This window comes from Chelonoidis abingdonii, chromosome 10 (assembly GCF_003597395.2).
Source record: "Chelonoidis abingdonii isolate Lonesome George chromosome 10, CheloAbing_2.0, whole genome shotgun sequence".
Classification (NCBI taxonomy): domain Eukaryota; kingdom Metazoa; phylum Chordata; order Testudines; family Testudinidae; genus Chelonoidis; species Chelonoidis abingdonii.
The window spans coordinates 52,507,832-52,527,617 of NC_133778.1; the positions used below are offsets into that span (position 1 = coordinate 52,507,832).

The following is a 19,786-nucleotide window of genomic DNA, read 5'->3' on the forward strand; positions in this document are numbered from 1 at the left end:
CTGCCGGTATTCTATTTTTCTTTCCGTAGTTCTTAATTCTAGATATGTTTTTGTGAAAGCAGGATCTCTTTCTTAAAGCAACAGGAGCAGATAGATAAACTCTTTTTCTATAGAAAGCTTAATCATTTAATATCAAAATTGGTGTGGAAATGATTAATGTCAGAGGATTAAGGCAATGAATAACAAACTTCAGGAACATGTAAATTTTTTAAGATCTTGTTTTCATGTATATGTTGAAAGTAAAAGACATATGCAGTTTGAAGAATTGTTCTTAAATATACTATGTGAAGTGTCAATTGCTCTTTTTAAGAATAAAGTATTCAAAGCTTTGGAGTCATTAGCTGAAAGTACTGTGTGGTGAAATAGCTAGTGTAGTAGAAGGAAGTTCTGTTTTGATTAAATGGGTTTTTAAATCCATGATTAAATATTCAGTAGGGGTGGGGCGCATGTGTATAACATAAAGTAACTACGATCAGTAAATCCCACTTCAGCATTGGATAAATTTGTCATTCATTTTCTTGAAAAAGTACCACTAACTCTAATTAATTAAATCTGACAAAGAATAGATTGCCAGTGAGCACCAGAAAAAAAGAGCTCACCTGATCAAATGTATTTGAGAGCCTTTTTTAATGTATATCAGAATAAAATTACATCTCATGAAGTGAGAAAAATTGTAAATTTTCTTGCAAGAATTCGTTTTGATGTAACAAAAATTTGCTTGTTAGTTCTTTGTTTTTAATAAAAAAGGCAACGTGATATATAGAAGAAATTTTCTCCTCCCATTGTATTTCAATCTCTTTTGAGAAATAGCAGCAAAATAAAGTTGTAAAATGAACTATTAGCAAAACTTTAAACTTTCTGATTCTTCTTGCTGAAAATATATTAATCGTATAATGGTAATATTTATTTACCATTTGTGAAAAAGATTCAGCAGTCAAAGCTAATACAGCGAAGAGCATCCTGTTTAAATGTTATCAGTGCTACACTAACTTTAAGTAGACAAAATAGTTGTAGGATATATGCTTCTAGTTACTCTTACTAAGTGTCTGTATTTTATGATCCAAAAGAGTCAGGTACCAATCTGGAATATAGACTTTTTTATTAGTCCTAACTTTTAAAATAAAAAAGTTTGAAATCTTTCACTTATTTAGATAATGCAATCATTTAAAATTTCATTGTGTTGGGGAGCAAATTCTCTCTCTGGCATTCACTATCCTGTACAAACATTTTCTCATTGTATACAAAAACTCTGCCTAGTTTTATGTACTAGATAAATAGCAAGTGCTTAATCTCTAGAGACCTAGAATATAACCCTTCAATCACAAGTAAAGATGAATTTGTTGGTATTAGGCTCTAATCTGCATTACAGAACCACTACATAGTTTGTCATGACTGGTAGTCACAGCTCAAGAGAAACCAGGACTGGAATAACAAATGTCTTGAAAGTCTAAAACGGGATTCTTTGGCAGTGCCATAGGCACAGTTATTGCCTAGCCCCATTGCATTAAATTTGGCTCTCTGTGAATATTAAGTTCTTTACTTTCGTGAGTATTCAGTGCTCTCAAATCATACTGCCAAAATAGCCAAGGAATGAATGTAAAAATTCACAGGCTCAATTATGTAAATTTTTGAATACTCATTGATTTCCTTCTGAGTTCAAGCAACTGCAGTTTCCAGCTTTATGTAAAGACTTCTCCAGGTGTTCTCTTAGGAGTTGGATAGTTCTTAGATTACAGCCCTGCTTTCCCAGAATAGCAAGTCTAGGGCCTTGGCTACATTTGCAGGTGTGCAGCGCTGGGAGTTATTGCTGTCTTCGTACAGCTGTGTAGGGAAAGTGCTGCAGTGTGGCCACACTGACAGCTACCAGCGCTGCAGTGTGTCCACATTTGCAGTGCTGTTGGGAGTGGTGCATTATGGCAGCTATCCCAAGAGGCCCTCGTCCCATTTAGCGCCTCGGGTTGTGGAAGGGGGGGATGGTTGGTCATTCTGCTTCTGCCAACGCCGTGATGCATAGCTCCATCCAGCAATCTCTGTTTTTCTGTCCACGTTTGGCGCATCTTGACTCTCTCAATGTTTGTGCAGCAGATTCTGTGGGAAATGGAGCCCAAACTGCTGAGAATATGCTGATTAGTTTGACACTCATGTTGGCAGTTGAGCTATTCTTAAGATCCAAAGTGATGAGGAAATCAATGATGGACAGTGAGGCGCCTGAGCCGTACAACACGATTGCATTTTGCTTCATGAAAGCTCAGCACTGGGAACGCCGCTTTGGCAGGAAGCAAGCAACTGATGTGAATCAACTGTCATGGAACTGGGGAACGAGCAGTGGCTAGAACTTTCGATGAGAAAGCCACTTTCATGGACTGTAGTCTTGAGCTCGCCCCACCCTGCGCGCAGGGACTGAGATTGAAGTGCCCTGCCAGTGGAGAAGGTGGCTATGCAGTCTGGAAATGGCAACTCCAGGCAGCTACGATTGGTCAGGAACCAGTTTGAAGTGGAAAGCCCGTTGAATAGGTTGATGCAAGTTTCAGGCATTATCACATCCTGCTAAGAAGAACGTGACTCTGGGAACGTGCAGAACATTGTGAATGCTTTGCACAAATGAGTTTACTAGCTGTGAGGGCGATAGATGGACGATATTCCTATTCTGGCAACCAACCTAGCATCTGGAGTAATGTTAACGAAGGTATTTCTCTATGTTCTCAGGCACTGTGATCACGTGGCGTTTCATTGACATAACACAGGCTGGCCTAAAAGGTGCATGATGCACACATCTTTCGAACATGCTGTTCAGGGGCTGCAGGCTGGGACGTTTTTCAGCCGAAGATCAGGTAGGGAGTTTGAATACCATTGATCTCTTGAAGACCTGCTTACCGTTAATGCCATGGCTCATGAAACGTATACAGGAAGCTTGAAGAGCAAGAATGGTTCACTACAGGCTGAGCCAGTGCCGAATGACTGTGGAGTGTGCTTTTGGCCATTTAAAGGGGCACTGGAGATCTCTGATGGAAGTTAGACTGGGGAAAGCAGCATCCTGCAGTTATCCACTGCTGTACCTCCATAATATTGAAGGAAGGTGAAACATCAGTCAGGCTGACCTGAGGTTCAACGCCTGGAGGCAATTGCGGATTAGATGCATTGAGGGAGGAATTGTGAGCTAAAACCACAGTAATGTTTGCTGCCTTGCACGGAGATGAGCGCAGTGTACAATGTTATAGGAATCTGTGTTCTAAGCTATTTGCAGTCCTGTTCTTTCCTGGCTAAGTATCTTTGACTTTCTGCAATAATAAAACGTTTGCAAAGCAACATTTATTATTGAAAAGAAAATAACTTGGACAACACAGCATTTGGGAACCTAAAAGGGCAGGGGGATGGGGTGGTGAACTGTACAGTCACAGGTTTGAATATGTCACATCTGGAATGCTGTGCAATGACTGCTGCACTTCAGGATGCCTATACTGCATGGTGATGGGGGTTGAGTGCAGAGGGTAAGGGTCGTAGTTCTCAGGGCTGGTTGGTGAACGTACAGGTGTTGGAGGCAACTAGTGGTGGTAAGAACCTGGATGCTGGGGAAGGGGGTTTTGAGCTGACATTGGGGCACAAGGGAAAGAGCTTTGGGACGAGTTGGGGGGGGCTGGCATGGTAGTGCTCTGCCTGCATGGCTACGGGCGCCTGGATAGAGTCCGCTTGGTATGCCAGATGCTTATCAGCTGCTTTGTGCTTTTCTTCCTGGCCGCTGCGTTTTTCTGGCGGATCCTGCTTTCCCTTTCCCTCCAGTCCTGCACTTTTTGATTCTCTCTTGCAGCAGGTCATCTTTGCTCTTTCGCGGCTTCTTCCGGAGGTTTTGGAGTCTTTCAGCTGTTGATAACACGGGCATCTGAGAACTCAAGGTTGCTTGTAGAAAGGCAAAAAAGGCAACAGTTAACAGAGGCAGCATTGTTTATATCACATCAGACAGTTATTCCTACACAGTGAAGGAGTTTACAAGTTTTCACAATAGGATAATTTTCCCATACCAAAGAGAACGTACATAACCCACAGGAGCCCCGATATGGTGAGTAAGGGAGACTGATTGCTTCAGGGCTGTACTGGGGTTTCTGTGCGTTGGGGAAAGCAGACAGCTGCAGGGGGCACCTACACTGAACAGTCTTCCAACATTTTCCACAGGAATTGATCCTGGAAGATATCTCGCTGTTGTGGGTTATCGGGAAAGAGTGGGAGGGTCTTCTGCAGCAATGCAGATTCCGCCCTGACCCCTATGCAGCTTGCCTGTGTGCAGCAATGGTCCCCCACCCCTCGTGGCACAGTGGCGTGGACGCGTTAGCCTGACTGGGACAAGGACCACAGTGGCTGTCCCAATAAACTTGCGCAAGCACATTGCCCACGCTCTGGCTGAAACTTTTGAAGAGATTACCGAGGCCAGTTACCGCGACATGATAGACCACATCAGTGGGCTGTTCCACATCTAGACATGCACGCAGCCCTAACCCTTCCTCCTCTCCCGAAACTTTTCCATACTGAAAATAAAAGCCACTTACCGGTAACCCGCTCCTCTGCTTGTCCTTCACCAAGTACTGGCTGCTGCGACTGGCTTACCTTCCTCCTGGCTTGAGAAGAGCTCCTGGCTGCATGCTTCCTAGGACTCCGGGGTGTCTCCCCCCCCCCCCCAGTTACCCTCGACTGTCGGTCGCCCCCCCCCCTCTGAGGTCCTCATGGTCTCGGGATATTGTCCGGGGGTACCCCAAGTTGATTGCAGCTCTTTGAAAAAATGGCAGTCGTGGGGGCAGCACAGAGCGGCGGTTTCCTCACGGCTTTGCCAATGGCATCCGCAGCTCCTTCACTTTAACGCTGCACTGCAGGCGTCCCGGTCATGGCCCCTTTCCAGCATGGCCCTTGATATCTGCCCATAGGTATCGTAATTCCTACGGCTGGAGCGCAGCTGGGACTGCACAGCTTCCTCCCCCGCCCAAACACTGATGTGGTCCAGCAACTCGCCATTGCTTCATGCTGGGGCTTTTGGCACATGGAGGCATGGTAACCTGGAAAGATTCACTGATTGTACTCCACACCTGGCTGAGCAAACAGGAAGGGGATTTTTAAAATTCCCAGGGCATTTAAAGGGCGGATCACCTGAGGCCAGGGCAGTAGAGTTCGAACTGATGAGCAGAGTGGCTGAACAGGCATTCTGGTATACTTCCGAATACCTCTGGAGGCCAATAACAGCGCTTTTGGTGGCCACACTGGCGGAGCAGCGCTGCATCACCAGCGCTGCAGTCGTTATTCCCCAGGAAGAGGTAGAGTACAGCCAGCGCTGTATCCAGGGAGATACAGTGCTGGATGTGCCTTGCAAGTGTGGATGGTGTGTGAGTTGCAGTGTGGTAAGCCACCACCAGCACTGCAACTCCAGTGTAACCAAACCCTTGATTGTAGTGGCGGTACTGTGGGCAACACCTTAGATTCATATGCCTCCTCCTAGATTCACCTGTGTGTCAATATAAGATTTCCAGGGTCACTGTTGGTTGCTGCTACTCTGGCTGATTTCTGGAGTCCACTCCCTAATTTGTAATCAATCTAACTCAGAAAATGGTTGCAACTGTCTCTCAAACTATTGAGCAGTGAAGCTTGCCATCAGAGAAATAACATAATTACAGGCATGAAATAATGCCGTAATGGTATTGCAGTCAGGAACTCATGCGGTTTCAGAATAGTTGCCATTACAGAGCACTGGAACAGTACAGTATTAGAGACTTAATGAGTTTTGATGGTTTATCTTATTGCAATTAGGTACCACAAAGGTTATGATACTGCCAGGCCTGCTTGTGAAGCATTTTTGATGGAACCCAAAGCATAAATCTGCTTGCTTTAACTTTTCCACATTGAATGGAGTTAGAATGTTTGTTTGTTTTTAAACTGTAACAGTCTAAAAATAAATCTTAAGACAATACACATACTCTTCTAACTTGTTACTTGAAAATTATTTATTAAATTATTATATATTGTTTGTGTGATTAACATGACATGGTGCCACTGCGAGATCTTAGAGTTCAACTTGTGAGTAGGTTACTAAATGACATTAGGCCTCAAAGGGCGGTGCAGTGGGTGAAACACAATAAAAGGTCGATAAGTAGAAACACTTTGGGTGGATCATGGGTTTTGTACAAAGAGCAGTTTGTGTTTATCACTATGTCTTTTCCTCTTACCAATTCCTGACATTGGTGTACTGTCACTGAGAGTCTCATGGAAGAATGTGTTTTAAGAAGGTATTTGAATAAGGGAGAGGTTAGTTTATGAAAACAGTTAAGAATCACCTTTTCATTTTTTTAACGACCTTTATGAAATATGTAACAATGTACAAACTTAACCTTGGGGAAAATCTAAATACGGAGGACTATGACTTCAACATGCAGTAACTAAACTAATTATGTAGCATAGTATATAGTTCAGTGTTTAATGATGTAAATTATTAGGTACTGTTTTTCATCTTTTGATTTTAATAAATGCTAATTGTACTTTGTCTTGCTTCATAATATAAAGTGTCTTTGCATTTATTGGTAGTATTTTATTATATACACAAACAGGGATTTAAAGCTGTTTTAGGAATTAGTAAATGGTAGCATTGGTTTAGAAAATACATTGCTCTTCTTTTAATTATTTATATATAAAATGGTGGTTCTGTCATATTCTGAACGGAGCTAATTCACCAAATTATAAATCTAAAGTCTATCTTTTTCTTTGTAGAAAAAGCCACAAATGAATACAATACCAGTGAGGACTGGGGTCTTATTATGGATATATGTGACAAAGTTGGCAGTACTCCTAATGGGTAAGATGCGTTCAGCTTCACAATGTCTTACTCCACAGTCATTTAAAAAAACCCCAACACAACATGCACCACTGTTAGAGGAGTGGAGTTTCCTAAAATGTGTGTCTGAGTCAGCTATGCAGAAAGTAATCTGATCAGTAAACACTTTCGTAAACAGTACTAACAATGACCATGGTTGGCTTTAAAGGCTCCGAGAAGACGTTTTAAACCTGACTGAAGTTTCTTCCAACAGGATTTCCTGCAGAGTAATTGGTATATGTTGGACTCATTCCAATTTTTGTGCAGTATTGCACAGTAAATCAAGTTATTCATGATAAATGAGAGAGCATGAAATTACTGAAGCATCCAGGCCAGGAGGAGAAAGTACAGCTGGATTCATTGCAGAAACTTGTCTAAATTGGAAAGTTACCTGTGATGAAAAATTAGGGCTAGTCTACACTGGCAACACTAAAGCACTGCCACGGCAGTTCTTTAACATACCTTGTGTGGTCGCGGCGCAGCTCTCTCCCAGTGCTCTAAAAAAAACCACCTCAACGAGGGGCGCAGCTGCCAGTGCTGGGGGCGCTGTTTACACTGGCGCTTTACAGTGCTGCAACTTGCTGCGCTCAGGGGTGTTTTTTTTTTTTCACATACCTGAGCGAGAAAGTTGCAGCGCTGTTAATTGCCAGTGTAGACAAGCCCTTAGTGTATATGTTTTACAGGGATGTGTAAAATGGATGGAGGTCAACATGGAAAAGAGTGGGGTCAAGATCAAAATGGAGTTTAATACATTTAAACACAAGCAGTAATTTAACCGTCCTATAATAGTCAAATGTAACTGCTGAACTTTGTCTCTAGATTGGCTGACTTTTATCAGTCAAGAGTAACTCCTTTTTATGTTATCTTCGCATTTGTCTTAACTATCACCATAGAAGTCTTATTTGTCTGAAATCTTTTAATGCTTAAGTTTGATTACTGAACTAAAATGATTTTAAAAAAACATTTTTTCTCTGTATATGTGACATCACATGCTGGTCAGAGTCTCTTGTTTGTATGGGCTGTAAAAAAAAAAATGAAATTATAGTTATGAACAAAAATTGTGAGGGTTGGACTAGATGTAACCACTGACAGCACTTAAACTGTCTTTTTTGGCGGGGCGGAGGGGTGATTTTGCCATTACCTCCCCTAGGGTACAGGAATGCAACCTCTAACTTGATAAAGCTCTTCTGTCCTCATGATCTCCCACAACTGGACACATGTTTTGGGCTCCTTAGCCTTTGAGAAAAACAAGTCTAAGCTTTTTTCCTTAACACTTTTAATATCCATCCTTGTACATTCCAAATGATTTTTGTACAGCTGTTGGGTTAGAATGATTTAAATCTCTTTTGTTGAAACAAACCCACTGTTTTTAATCAGGTTGAAGCTGTTTAAAAACTGACTTTAGAATTAGTGCTATTGTAATTGTAGATTAAAATCTATAACAAGCTAAAGTATGTATGATGTGGATTTTTTAATGCCACTACTGATGACATATCTTATTTGAAGTTTACAACTGCTATAGGCAAAAAACAAAATACTGAAAATCAAGGCCCTGATACAGGAAACACTTAAACAGGTCTGCACTTCATTGAATTACTCTTAAAAGTAACTTTAACAGATGACATATGCTTAAAGTCAACAATGTGCCTAAGTGTATGCAACCTTGGGGCTATAGTTGTATTTTAACTCTTCTCTCTGTGGTATAAAATATTTGTTGTTTTAAGATAAAACTGCTTCAGTGTTGATAATGAAAAGTTGTTTAGACTTTCTGTACACTAACAAAGCTCTTGTGGTCTCTATCTACCACAGGCCCAGTTTTTCAAAAATAGATTAAAGTGAGGCTTCAAACAGCAAACCTAATTGAGGAATATAGCCTGATAGGTTCAGAAAGTGGAAATGTTTCTGCTGAAATTCAGTATATCAAAGGTGGCGTTCATTTGCAAATGTATCATGGGCTACTTGCTTATAAATTTTGTATTTGTGGTGTTTTTACTGTAAGAACGTTAATGAAGTTCTGGGTTTACTTTTTCAGGAGAGATGAGCATTTTAACTGAAATTTCTTAGTGGGAAAAAAATCTATAAAACCTGAAAACTTTCCAACATTTAAGAAATTAAAAAAAAAAGTACTGAACAGCTGCTTCAGCAAGTTGACTCTAAAATAGGTATAAAGAGCTAACAACATGTAAATAAGATTTAAATTTTAAAAAATCATTGTTTTTATCCACCTTGATATGTGATTTTTTTCCCCAGATATCTAGACAAAATATACTTTTTAAAACATGGCAATTGCTTCTTAGTGTAGAGGATCTTCTTCCTTGTTGTCTACTTCAGGTCCAGCTCCTTCAAGTGGTTGTCTCTCCATCCATTGGTAGTAATTCCCAAGCTCGCACTGTTATGGAAAACTTGAGTTTTGGATTGGCTAAATTGCTAGCTTTTAAAACTTGTGTTGTACGTTTCATTGGCTGACTTAACTTCCCTGGATGATAACTATATGGTGACATTTTAATTTGCAATTCACAGTGACTGAACTATACTATACTATCATTGATATTTTCTTAATTCTCTTCTAGAGCAAAAGATTGCCTTAAAGCCATAATGAAAAGAGTAAATCATAAGGTTCCACATGTTGCTTTGCAAGCATTAACGGTAAGTAGACTATACATTATTTTGTGGAACTTTACATCTGTATCTTTATGTACTCAAGCAACCATTGTGGCCAAACTCTGTCCATGAATACATATGTTTAATTCCAGATCAAGTTGGTGGGAGTTGGCATACTTTATTAAAGGTGGAATTTAGCCCTTATTACTCAATTTTTTTTAAAACAACAAACACTCGTGTTTTGGACAAATCACTGCCATTGCTGTCTTCAACATTTTTTGCAATTTTATTTCTGTTGTCAGCTGCTAGGAGCCTGTGTGTCAAACTGTGGAAAGATTTTTCACTTAGAAATATGTTCCCGTGATTTTGCAAGTGAAGTACGTGGTATAATAAATAAGGTAATGTGTTATAATTTACTAAATATACTTAATAAGAATGGATGAAATTCTTGATATGGTTTTGCTTTGAGCTCTCAGTACATTTGTGATAAAGCCTAGTTTATGTGCTATAAATGACATTGTCCAATTCTGATGCATTTGAATATACAACCGACTGACATCTTACTTATCACTGAAATCTGTGAATGCTTTCATTTGTGTGGGGGAAATGCTAAGGAAGTGACTCTTGCAGATATCAAAGGTTAGGACTTAAATCATTTGCAGCTAGTTACTGTGGGAATCTTAACAAAAATTTATGGAATCTTCCTAAACTTGGTTCACTTGGTAATGTTGAGGTCTCCCCTACTTGAAGAAACTATCTTTTGCTTGAGCAGGAATAAATTCATAAGGAAAAATACTAACCTAAAAATGTTTAGGTCGACAATAGTAAATGTTTAAGCTTACTTTGAGAAGTAGAAAGCCTTCATTAGATTTTCTCCATCTCAAAAGGCACACACAATGCTAACAAAAAAGAAACAGGAAAGGAAGGTGAATAGTCTCTTGAACCTTGCCATATTGGCTTACAAGTCAAATAGATTTCCATATTTTGAAGGATATAACTCCTGTGATGCCATTCAGCACATGCTCAAATTATAGAAGGCAGTAGGTAAGAGAGAAGCTGTAAGGGCTGAAAATGGATTTCAAAGAGCAAATAAGTAAATATTTAAAAACAAGAATCAGAGTGGATTTGATTTAAATCAAATGGTTTTCAATCATGATTTAAATCACTAGTCAGGAAGATTTGATTGAATCATGGCTTTCTCATAGACTCATAGGTCAGAAGGGACCAATATGATCATTTAGTCTGACCTCCTGCACAAGGCAGGCCACAAAACCCTGCCCATACACATTTATAACAACCCCGATCCCATGACTGAGTTATTGAAATCCTCAAAATTGAGATTTGAAGACCTCAAGCTGCAGGGAATCCACCAGCAAGCGACCCATGCCCCACGCTGCAGAGGAAGGCGAAAAACCTCCAGGGCCTCTGCCAATCCGCCCTGGAGGAAAATTCCTTCCCGACCCCAAATATGGCGATCAGCTAAACCCTGAGCATGTGGGCAAGACTCACCAGCCAGCACCCAAGAAAGAATTCTCCGCAGTAACTCAGTTCCCATCCCATCCAACATCCCCTCACAGACCATTGAGCAGACTTATCTGCCGATAATCCAAAATCAATTGCCCAAATTAAACTATCCCATCATAACATCCCCTCCATATACTTATCAAGCTTAGTCTTAAAGCTTTCTACACAGAAGTGCATTCTTGTTGGTTGTTATAACCTTAATACGTATTATTCACAACTCAAAGATACATGTAGGTTTCATTTTAAAGTGATTTATTTTGAAAACTTTTCAGGTTAGTTTTACAACTCTGTCAGAAAATGAATTATTGTTTAGTTATTTCATTTACCAAAGGTGAATAATTCACCTCCCACTGACTTTATAAATATCTCCGATTCAACAGGTTAATCATTAATATTTGGAGGATTTTCTTGCCAAGGCTGTATTAGGAGGAGAACATCACCAGACAGACATTTAAATTGTTTTATTTAAATAAAACAACAATGTTCTGTGGTCTGGATTTTTTTCTTCAACAGCAAACATACAATATTTTAATAAAACAAACGTGAATTTTTGAATTCAGTTAAACATTCAAGTTTTTCAAAATCAGGTTTGTTTTTGTTAAAACTGTTTTTAACTAAAATAGTTAAATGACATTTAAAACTAAATAAATAAATGTAAATTGACTGTGTCAGCCAGGTCAACATGAGAAACTTAAAATATTGGCTTTTGCAGCTAATTCAGTCATCTTCACCTTCATTTTCCTGTTTGTTCATAATCTGGAAAAGAAAAACAAGCTTTCCTGCTTTTTCAGGTCCCAAACGATTTCTCAATTTGAAATGAATTAGTCCAAAGGAAGAAAATATTCTTTCTACGCCGACAGAAGAAGCTAATGCTGTTAAAAGATTATCTCTTCAGCAATCTCTGAATCCAAATGCTCAAGTGACTTCCACCAGTTCACTGGTGTGACTTACTTTAAAACATCAGCAAACATATTTTTTGAATGGTTCACCCTTAGCTCTGAAATTTATTGTAGTTCGCATTATGGAGGGATGATTGCTGGATGTCCATGTCATAGCCAGCTCTTCTTCTTCAGCCATTAAGGTTTGACCCTGGTACTGAGTATTGAGAATATATGCCAGAAAATGAGCTGGAGATGGTGCTTGTCTCATTCGTTTTTTTTAATGCTTGTAATTTAACTTGTCATTGCATATTTCTCTTTTTAAGATCTCACTCAGTTCCTTCCAAATTTCAACAGTGTCAGCAATAAAACATATTTCCCTGAATTTTGTTCAAGGCTACAGAAATAGGCTTCGGGGTGCTCAGCATATGTTCAACATTTCTCTTAAGCCCAATGTTGAGAACGTTGGCTGTGACTGTGCCATCTATATTTTCACAATTTTGTTCACAAACTCATCACATCAGGCCAGTTCTTGATATAGTGCTCAAAACAGTCTACTACTGAGTTCCATCGCACGTCTTGTGGGAGAGTTAGCTTGGTTCCTCCTGTTTTTTTCAGAGCAGCTGCTGCAAAGTGGTTGTTACAGAAGTATTTTGCAATTTCAACATCATTAGTCTTTTATTTCTGGAACACTGAAGTCTTTGGCTAGGAGGTGCATCAAATGAGCACGGTAACCATATGTTATTAGCTTGGGACTCTCTTCTAAATAATTTCTTCTCGAATACATTTGCAGCATTGTCTGTGACCAAGCTGCATACTAGACATTTGAATTTTTTTCACAGTTTCTTATAACTTTTACTGCTACTTGTAAGTATTCTGCTGAGTGTGTATTTCCTGATGTATCAGTTGTTTCTGTAAGGAAGACATTCCCTTCTTCTGTTGTCACTCAAGTACATAAACAGGATCATTGTGGACATTGCTCCACCCATCAAGACTCAGGTTAACAATTCATACGCCTTATCCAGCAACTTGTCTGCAACATCTGCTCTGTTGCGTGGACTGTCTTAATGAAAGGAAAGTTTGTTGCAATTTTTTCATCAGTTACCTCTTTTTGTAATCTGGTTCTTATCACAAACTTATTTGTGGTTGTCTCTGGATGATGGAGGTTTTTCTTTTTCTTTTTGCTACAGGTGATATACTGTGGCTATGTGACATACATGATGTGACTGAAACACTATCATTGGCAGATAACTCTGAAACTATAAAAAATGATGGTAATCTTGAAGGTGCTTAGTCTTCAGAATCCTGTATGTTGAGGACGGATTCTCCTAAACAAAATACGTCAATGCAATTATTTAATTATTATTACCAAACTGCTCATTTAGTATTACTCATTGCATTCACTGACACTCAGTACTACTTTAAAGGTGAAATTGTAAAAGGAAGATCTGCCTATTTCAGCTATTTACTTTTTATCACAACTGCACCTAAAATGTTAGTACCATAAAGTAACAACTGTATTTTTTGTTCAAACATGAGAATTCAAGAATAGTCCAGAAGGAAGACAGGCAGTCCTTAAAAAAGAAGTATGAAATAAAAAAGTTTACCAGCCTGAAGATCCTACATGTTCCTTTCATCATCTTCAAGGCAGCTTCCTCCTGAGAAGGAATACTTCTCATGATGCTGTTTCATTTGGGCAACCAGGCCTTGCATTTCTTTGTTGCACTGTTTGCATTTTGCACGCATGCCTGTCTTACCTACAGGTATAGGAACTTCATTAAAATATTCCCAAACTGGGTCTTTTTTATGGCCTGCTGCCACTATTTCCTTTTAATGAGAGAATGGTATGGTAGATCACAAATCAAGAAGGCTACACTCAGAAAGACCTCAAGACTTCTGGAATATGCTAGTCAAACAGTTTCACTTTTGTTTCTACTGCCTGTCCCTCCCTTTTCACATTTATCTCCAGACTTCTTCTCCTTGTCCAGATGTAATTCTCCCCCCAACAATCTTTTTATTCATTGAACTTTTTGAAACTTTTCACTTTTAGAGAGAGGTAAGGGATTGACTCTGTGCACACAAATTTGCAGAGGGACAATAGGGTTGAGGTCTGTTATTTCTCACTGTTATATATTTTTTAAAAAAATTTTTGCTGTTAACAAGCATGCTGTCTCTGGAGACACAAATCCACAGTTTGAGAACTGCAAAACTAAGCATCTCTGATGATATCTTCTAGATTGAGCACTGAGTCCAATTGGGTAGATAAAAAGTTTAACCTAAATAATCTATATAGAAGCCCCTGAAACCCCATAAGATTGGGTCCCTAATCCATGAACTATTGAAACTCATTTATAAAACTTTTCTTAAACTTTACATGAATATATTGTCTCATACTATAGAATTAGAATTTGTAATCCCTATTCCATGATGAGATGTCTTTGAGCTATAATCAGAGGGGTAACCGTGTTAGTTTGGATCTGTAAAAAGCGACAAAGAGTCCTGTGGCACCTTATAGACTTAACAGATGTATTGGACCATAAGCTCATGCGTCTGATGAAGTGGGTGTTCACCCACAAAAGCTTATACTCACATAAGTCTGTTAGTCTATAAGGTGCCACTAGACTCTTTGTCTCTTTGAGCTATAATGTATCTTAATTAAAACTATCTTTTGCTTTTTTCCTCAAAAAGCATTTTATCAAAAAAATCCAATTTAAACCGTTTTTAATAAAAAAAAAAAAAAATCCAATTTTTATCCATCCTGCAAGAAATTCTAAAATGTCAGAATCACTAAGCCTGGTGAAATATTGGTGGGTCAAGTGGATCACCAGGTGTTAAAAGGAGTAATTAAGAAAGCTAAGGATTTTGTTGAGAAGCTAAATGACTCAGTCTTCACCACATAGGCTGTTGGAAAATTTCCTAACCCCAGATCTGTTTAGTATTTTTTTAAATGTGAGAGATGATCAGAAATTGAGGCATTACAAGAGATACTGGAACAGACTGATAATTTAAAAAGCAGTAAGTAACAGGGCCCAGATGGTATCTCCATGAGTTCTGAAGAATCCCAAGAATGAAATGACTGAGCTGCTAACGAAAGTATGCAATCTTATTTTTAAAAAAAGCGACTGAACAGAGGATTGGAGAATAGCAAGTATTTTACCTCTATTTAAAAAAGGCTTTGTGGATGATCTGAGATATTAAATACCAGAGTGCCATATATCTTTACCTGGTAAACTGGTTGACATGACAATTAAAAATAAAATAATAAAACATCTGGACGATCATGATATCATATGACCTAATCAGCATGGTTCCTGCAAAGGGAAATAGTGTCTCATTAATTTGGTAGAAGTCTTTGATAGTTCATAATTTGGAGAGGACATCATTGAAAATGACTAGAGACATGGGAAAACTCTACTATGAGAAGAGATTGAGATTGTTCTTTTTAGAAGGGAGACAGATAAGGACATAGGTATATAAAATGATGAATGGCATAGAGAAGGGAGGTTGGGAATTCTGTTCATGCTGTCTCTCAACATGAGAACAAAGCGACAGTCAATGAAATTACTTTGACACAAAGCATGGTTAGACTGAAACTATGCCACAGGTTATTTCAGTGAGGCGAAAAATTTAGCAAGACCAAAAAAGAGTTTGGAAATGTATATGGGTAACAAGAATATCCAGAGTATTTAGTGCTAACAATTTGTTGAAAGGGATGTTAAACTTTGTTTTGGAATTTAAGCCGATTTCAGTTGGGGATTAGAGGAGCAGGAGGGCAGATTATCTCACATCTGCTTACCCCCACCCCCACCCCTTAATCTGAAACATGTTGTACTAGGCACTGCTGGAGACAGAATACTGGACTGGATGGGTCCAGTTTGGCAATTCCTATGTTTGCTGTCCTTATTCAGGAAGAGATATTGGTTAGGAGACATAAAAGAGAAGTTTTATGGTGAATTATGTAATGGGAGGTCTTCAGCCCATGATCACCAACTCTTTGATCTTTTTCATTTATTTTCAGTTCTTGCTCCTCAGGATGCTTTGGAGAGATGGTGGTTCGAAGTTACTCTATCAGATTCCATCATCTGGATGTGTAGTTCAAACTGGTCTTCCATATTAGAATGACCTCTGCTGTTTCTTCCTTCTGACAGAATTTCTTGTGGTTTACCCTTTAAGAAGAAACAGCAGGAGGAATAAGTATCGAAGTCTGCACTGTCCTCTTCCCCAACCGATCCCCTTGTTGCCAAGATGATCTGTCCTTCATATTCTTGTAAGACAGCACTTGTAGTTGACAAATGATCCCTCTAATTCTCTTGAAGAACTGGGTCTAACTAGGGATGTTGTTCACCAGGTGATTGGGAAAGTCCCCATTCTCCCCTACTGTCTCTTCATCCCTTCATAAGAAAAGATCGTAAGAATGAAAAAGAGCATCAGAAGACTTCTTCCTTTCTTCCTTAAGAAAACTATCCCAGGGCTGCATTTCACTGGAAATATTCTTGTGCTGATTATTGAACATCTTAAAGAGGTTTCTCTGAAGTAACAAATGACTTCATTATAGCAGATAAATGTTTGAGGATTAAGACTAAGTTTCTGTTAATCTTGTGGTAACGTTGTTATTAAGCTATATTTATAGTTTATTCTGGAGCATTATCTTTAGTAGTATAGTAGAGAAATACTATCTGGGGATGACTTGCTTTTTGCATGTGGCTTGCAAACTCAGGTTCAGGTTCTTGGCTGGTGCAAATTGGAATAGCTTCATTAAGATCAATGGAACTGTGCTGACTTACAGCATCTGAGGATCTTGGCTGTCTTGTGAAAGAGGCTGAAGGGCTTTAGAACTGGTTCCCTTATTATATGAAGATCCTTTAAGAATAGAGCCATTGGAACACTGTTTGATAAAGTGAATAATTTTTTCAAGGTTAAAGCAAATTCCACTAACTAGTCTGAGGTCTTTGAAGGTATGTCTACGTGGCAGTTACACCCGCAGCTGGTCTATGCCAGCTAACTGGGGCTAAGGGTCTGTTTAAGTGAAGTGTAGATAGTTGGGCTCGGGCTGTCTGAGCTCTGGGACCTTCTCACTTCACAGGGTTTTCGAGTCCGAATGTCTGCACTGCAATTAAAGAGCTTGTTAGGGTATGTCTACACAGCAATATATGCCTAGGGTAGTAGAACTCAAGTCAGCAGACCTCTGTTGGGAACTCTGGGCTTGAGCCTCACACTGCATTTTTAACCGTAGGTCAAGGATTTTCTGATCCGTGCTTGAACCTAGGGTTCTGGTGTCCACGCTGCAGTGCACAAACCTAAGTCAAAGTAAGCCCATCCCAGAATGTCTAGCGCCACTCCCTCTCCCATGGTGCAGACACTCTAGCCGTGCAAATATGTTGCACTGTGGGAAAACTACTGCACACCCTGTTTCCTAACTGTAATGGTGCTATTTGTGGGACTCAAGTGCCCATAAGGACCGCATGAGTACATTAATTCTTTTGGTGGGTGTCTCTGTAGAATGACTGCAGTTTGAGAAGGCTTTATACTGAACTACCATCTAATCTGAGAGTTGGGCTCTCCACCTCTAGGCTGAGTCACACGGGCAGGAAAATGCCCATGTGCACCTGTTCTTAGGATAATTAGGACATCAGTCTTCAGGGCTGTCACACTATTAAAATGAAACTTTGCAATTCTTTTCAAAATGGGACATTCAGTGAAGGTGTTTTTGTTTGGTTGTTTTTTTTTGTCTTTTTGTTTGTTTGAGATAAAATGTAGGTTTTGGAGGAAAAACACATTGCATCTTCACCCCCCAAGCTGGCTGTGGACCAGTGAAGTTTATCCCTGGGGCTTTTGTGCAGTGTGCTCCAGCACCTCCCAGGGATCCCTGCTCCTGCTGAACCTTGGGAGGCAGGGATAAGGGATCCACAGGAGGTTGCAGGAAAATTTTGGGGCTTCCCTCACAGTGTACTCTGCCTGGGCACCTCTGCACATGCAGCCCCAGGGACAGTCTGGGAGTAAGGGATGGCGCACAGAGTGGGACCAAGCAACTGGCCTGCAGGGAGGGGAAACAGCAGAGCTCCTGGCTCAGCACAGCTAGGGGAGGAATGACCCCCCAACATCCTGGCAGCTGGGAGCTGCCTTCTGCCTGTCAGTTTTGCTCTCTGCTTTGGGCAAATATGTGCAGCAGTGTAGAGGAGCCAGAGCCATCACCACAGGAGGCTGTAGGGAGGTTTTGGGACTGGCTTTCACTCATTGCCTTGGTAGCATGTACTGCCCAGAGGCTCCTGGACAAGCAGCCCCAGGGAGTGTGGGGAGCCAAAGACCGGAGCAGGGACCAAGTGGCTGCCCTGCAGGGAAGGGGACTGTCTGCAGTGCTGAGCCAGGAGCTCTACCACTCCCCTTCTCTACAGGGCAGCCGCTTAGTTCCTGCTCTTCTCTCTGGCCCTTGTCCCCTGCCCTCCGCAAGGCTGTGTGTGCAGGGGTGCCTAGGAATCGTGCACCAAAATCTGTCTTTGCAAAAAGCTGCTTCTGATCTGTCTCCACCGAAAACCCTGTAGGATCTCTCCTGGTGTTCAGGAAACAATGGGTTAGCGCTAATCTGAGCTGCTGCCCTTTGGAAAGGGAGGTGTGGCTTCATTTGCAACAGAGTGCAGTAGACTGCACCAGAGATCGTTGGCGCAGAGAGGGCTAAGGAAGTTGCCCCAAGAAACTCTGGAGGACTTTCTGGACCTGAGTCAAGCTGGGGCCATGTGCACACAGGAAAGCAATAGGACTTGAACCCTGAGTCCCAGCTTAACACTGGCTTGGTCCCTCCAGACCTGCAGGGTCCTGGGACCCTAGGTTTGAGCCCTACGTTAACACAATTGGTGTATGGATGCAAGTGGGGGGCGTTAGGCTTAAGTCCAGGCTCGAGTCTGGGCTTACATTGCTGTATAGACATACTCTTAGTCTGAGCCCCATGATCCTGATCCAGCTGGCATTGGACAGCTGGGAATTTTGAAGTGCTGTGTAGACATACCCTGATTTAGAAAGTTGCTGTGCTCTTTCTTTAAGTACTACAGGTTTCGTATTGTAGACTTACATTTATACATGCTGGTTTGAGGGGTTGCAGTTCGTGTTGATCTATTTTTTCCTTGTCCTGAGGATTATTAACTGTTCTGTTTTAGTGGTTTTAAAAGTGTAAAGGTGAATTTTTGCCACCTTAAATTTTGCATTTTTCTCTGAACAACGCCGATTCTAAAGATCTCACCTCCTTATGTTTTCCTCAGATTTTGTATAGGAGTTTAGTTAGTTTTCAGTGTGTTCTCTTACCTTATGTGTTACTCCTGGTGTACGTTTAATGTTTGTATAAAAAGTCGCAAGCCTATAACACATTATATAGTGAGTACGGCTGGCCAGAGAACATCGTCTTGTGAAAAATGGAGAGCTTTTGAGATTTGTTGTAGAACAAACATGAGACAAAGACAATAGCCGCATTTCAGTAGACTGTTAGGGGACACGGCGATGCCCCCTACCTTGCATTAGAGGGAATATGGTGTAGGACAGTGGCACTCAAACTTTTTTTACTGGTGATCCCTTTCACATAGCAAGCTTCTGAGTGCGATTTCCCCCCCCCCCTTTATAAATTAAAAACACTTTTAAATATATTTAACACCATTATAAATGCTGGAGGCAAAGCGGGGTTTAGAGTGGAGGTTGACAGCTTGCAACCCCCATGTAAAAACCTTGCGACCCTTCTTGAGGGGTCCTGACCCTCAGTTTGAGAACCTCTGGTGTAGGAGCTGCTGTGCTGTCTCTCTGCTACTGGAAGTATCATCCTGTATTGATCCTCCAGGAGCTAGATATGCTGGTTGTGATACCAGAATCCATTAATGGTAGAAAAAGTCCATGCTGCACTTCCAGGCTCTAGACCTATATGTATAATGCTCTTTTGTACGATATAATGCACTATTTAAGACAT

General features: G+C 40.4%; 1 protein-coding gene across 3 annotated transcripts in view; it reads left to right on the forward strand.

Annotated features, from left to right (window-relative positions):
- The window catches only part of STAM2 (signal transducing adaptor molecule 2), a 39,908-nt gene that overhangs the window by 3,542 nt on the left and 16,580 nt on the right, over nucleotides 1-19,786 (forward strand). For 2 of the 3 annotated variants that reach the window (XM_032783743.2, XM_032783744.2), the window contains exons 2-4: nucleotides 6,739-6,823; nucleotides 9,412-9,487; nucleotides 9,745-9,840. In XM_032783743.2, coding sequence (XP_032639634.1) covers nucleotides 6,739-6,823; nucleotides 9,412-9,487; nucleotides 9,745-9,840 — 257 coding nt within the window. The remainder of the gene's footprint in view (nucleotides 1-6,738; nucleotides 6,824-9,411; nucleotides 9,488-9,744; nucleotides 9,841-19,786) is intronic. The other variant, XM_032783746.2, reaches the window with a different exon arrangement.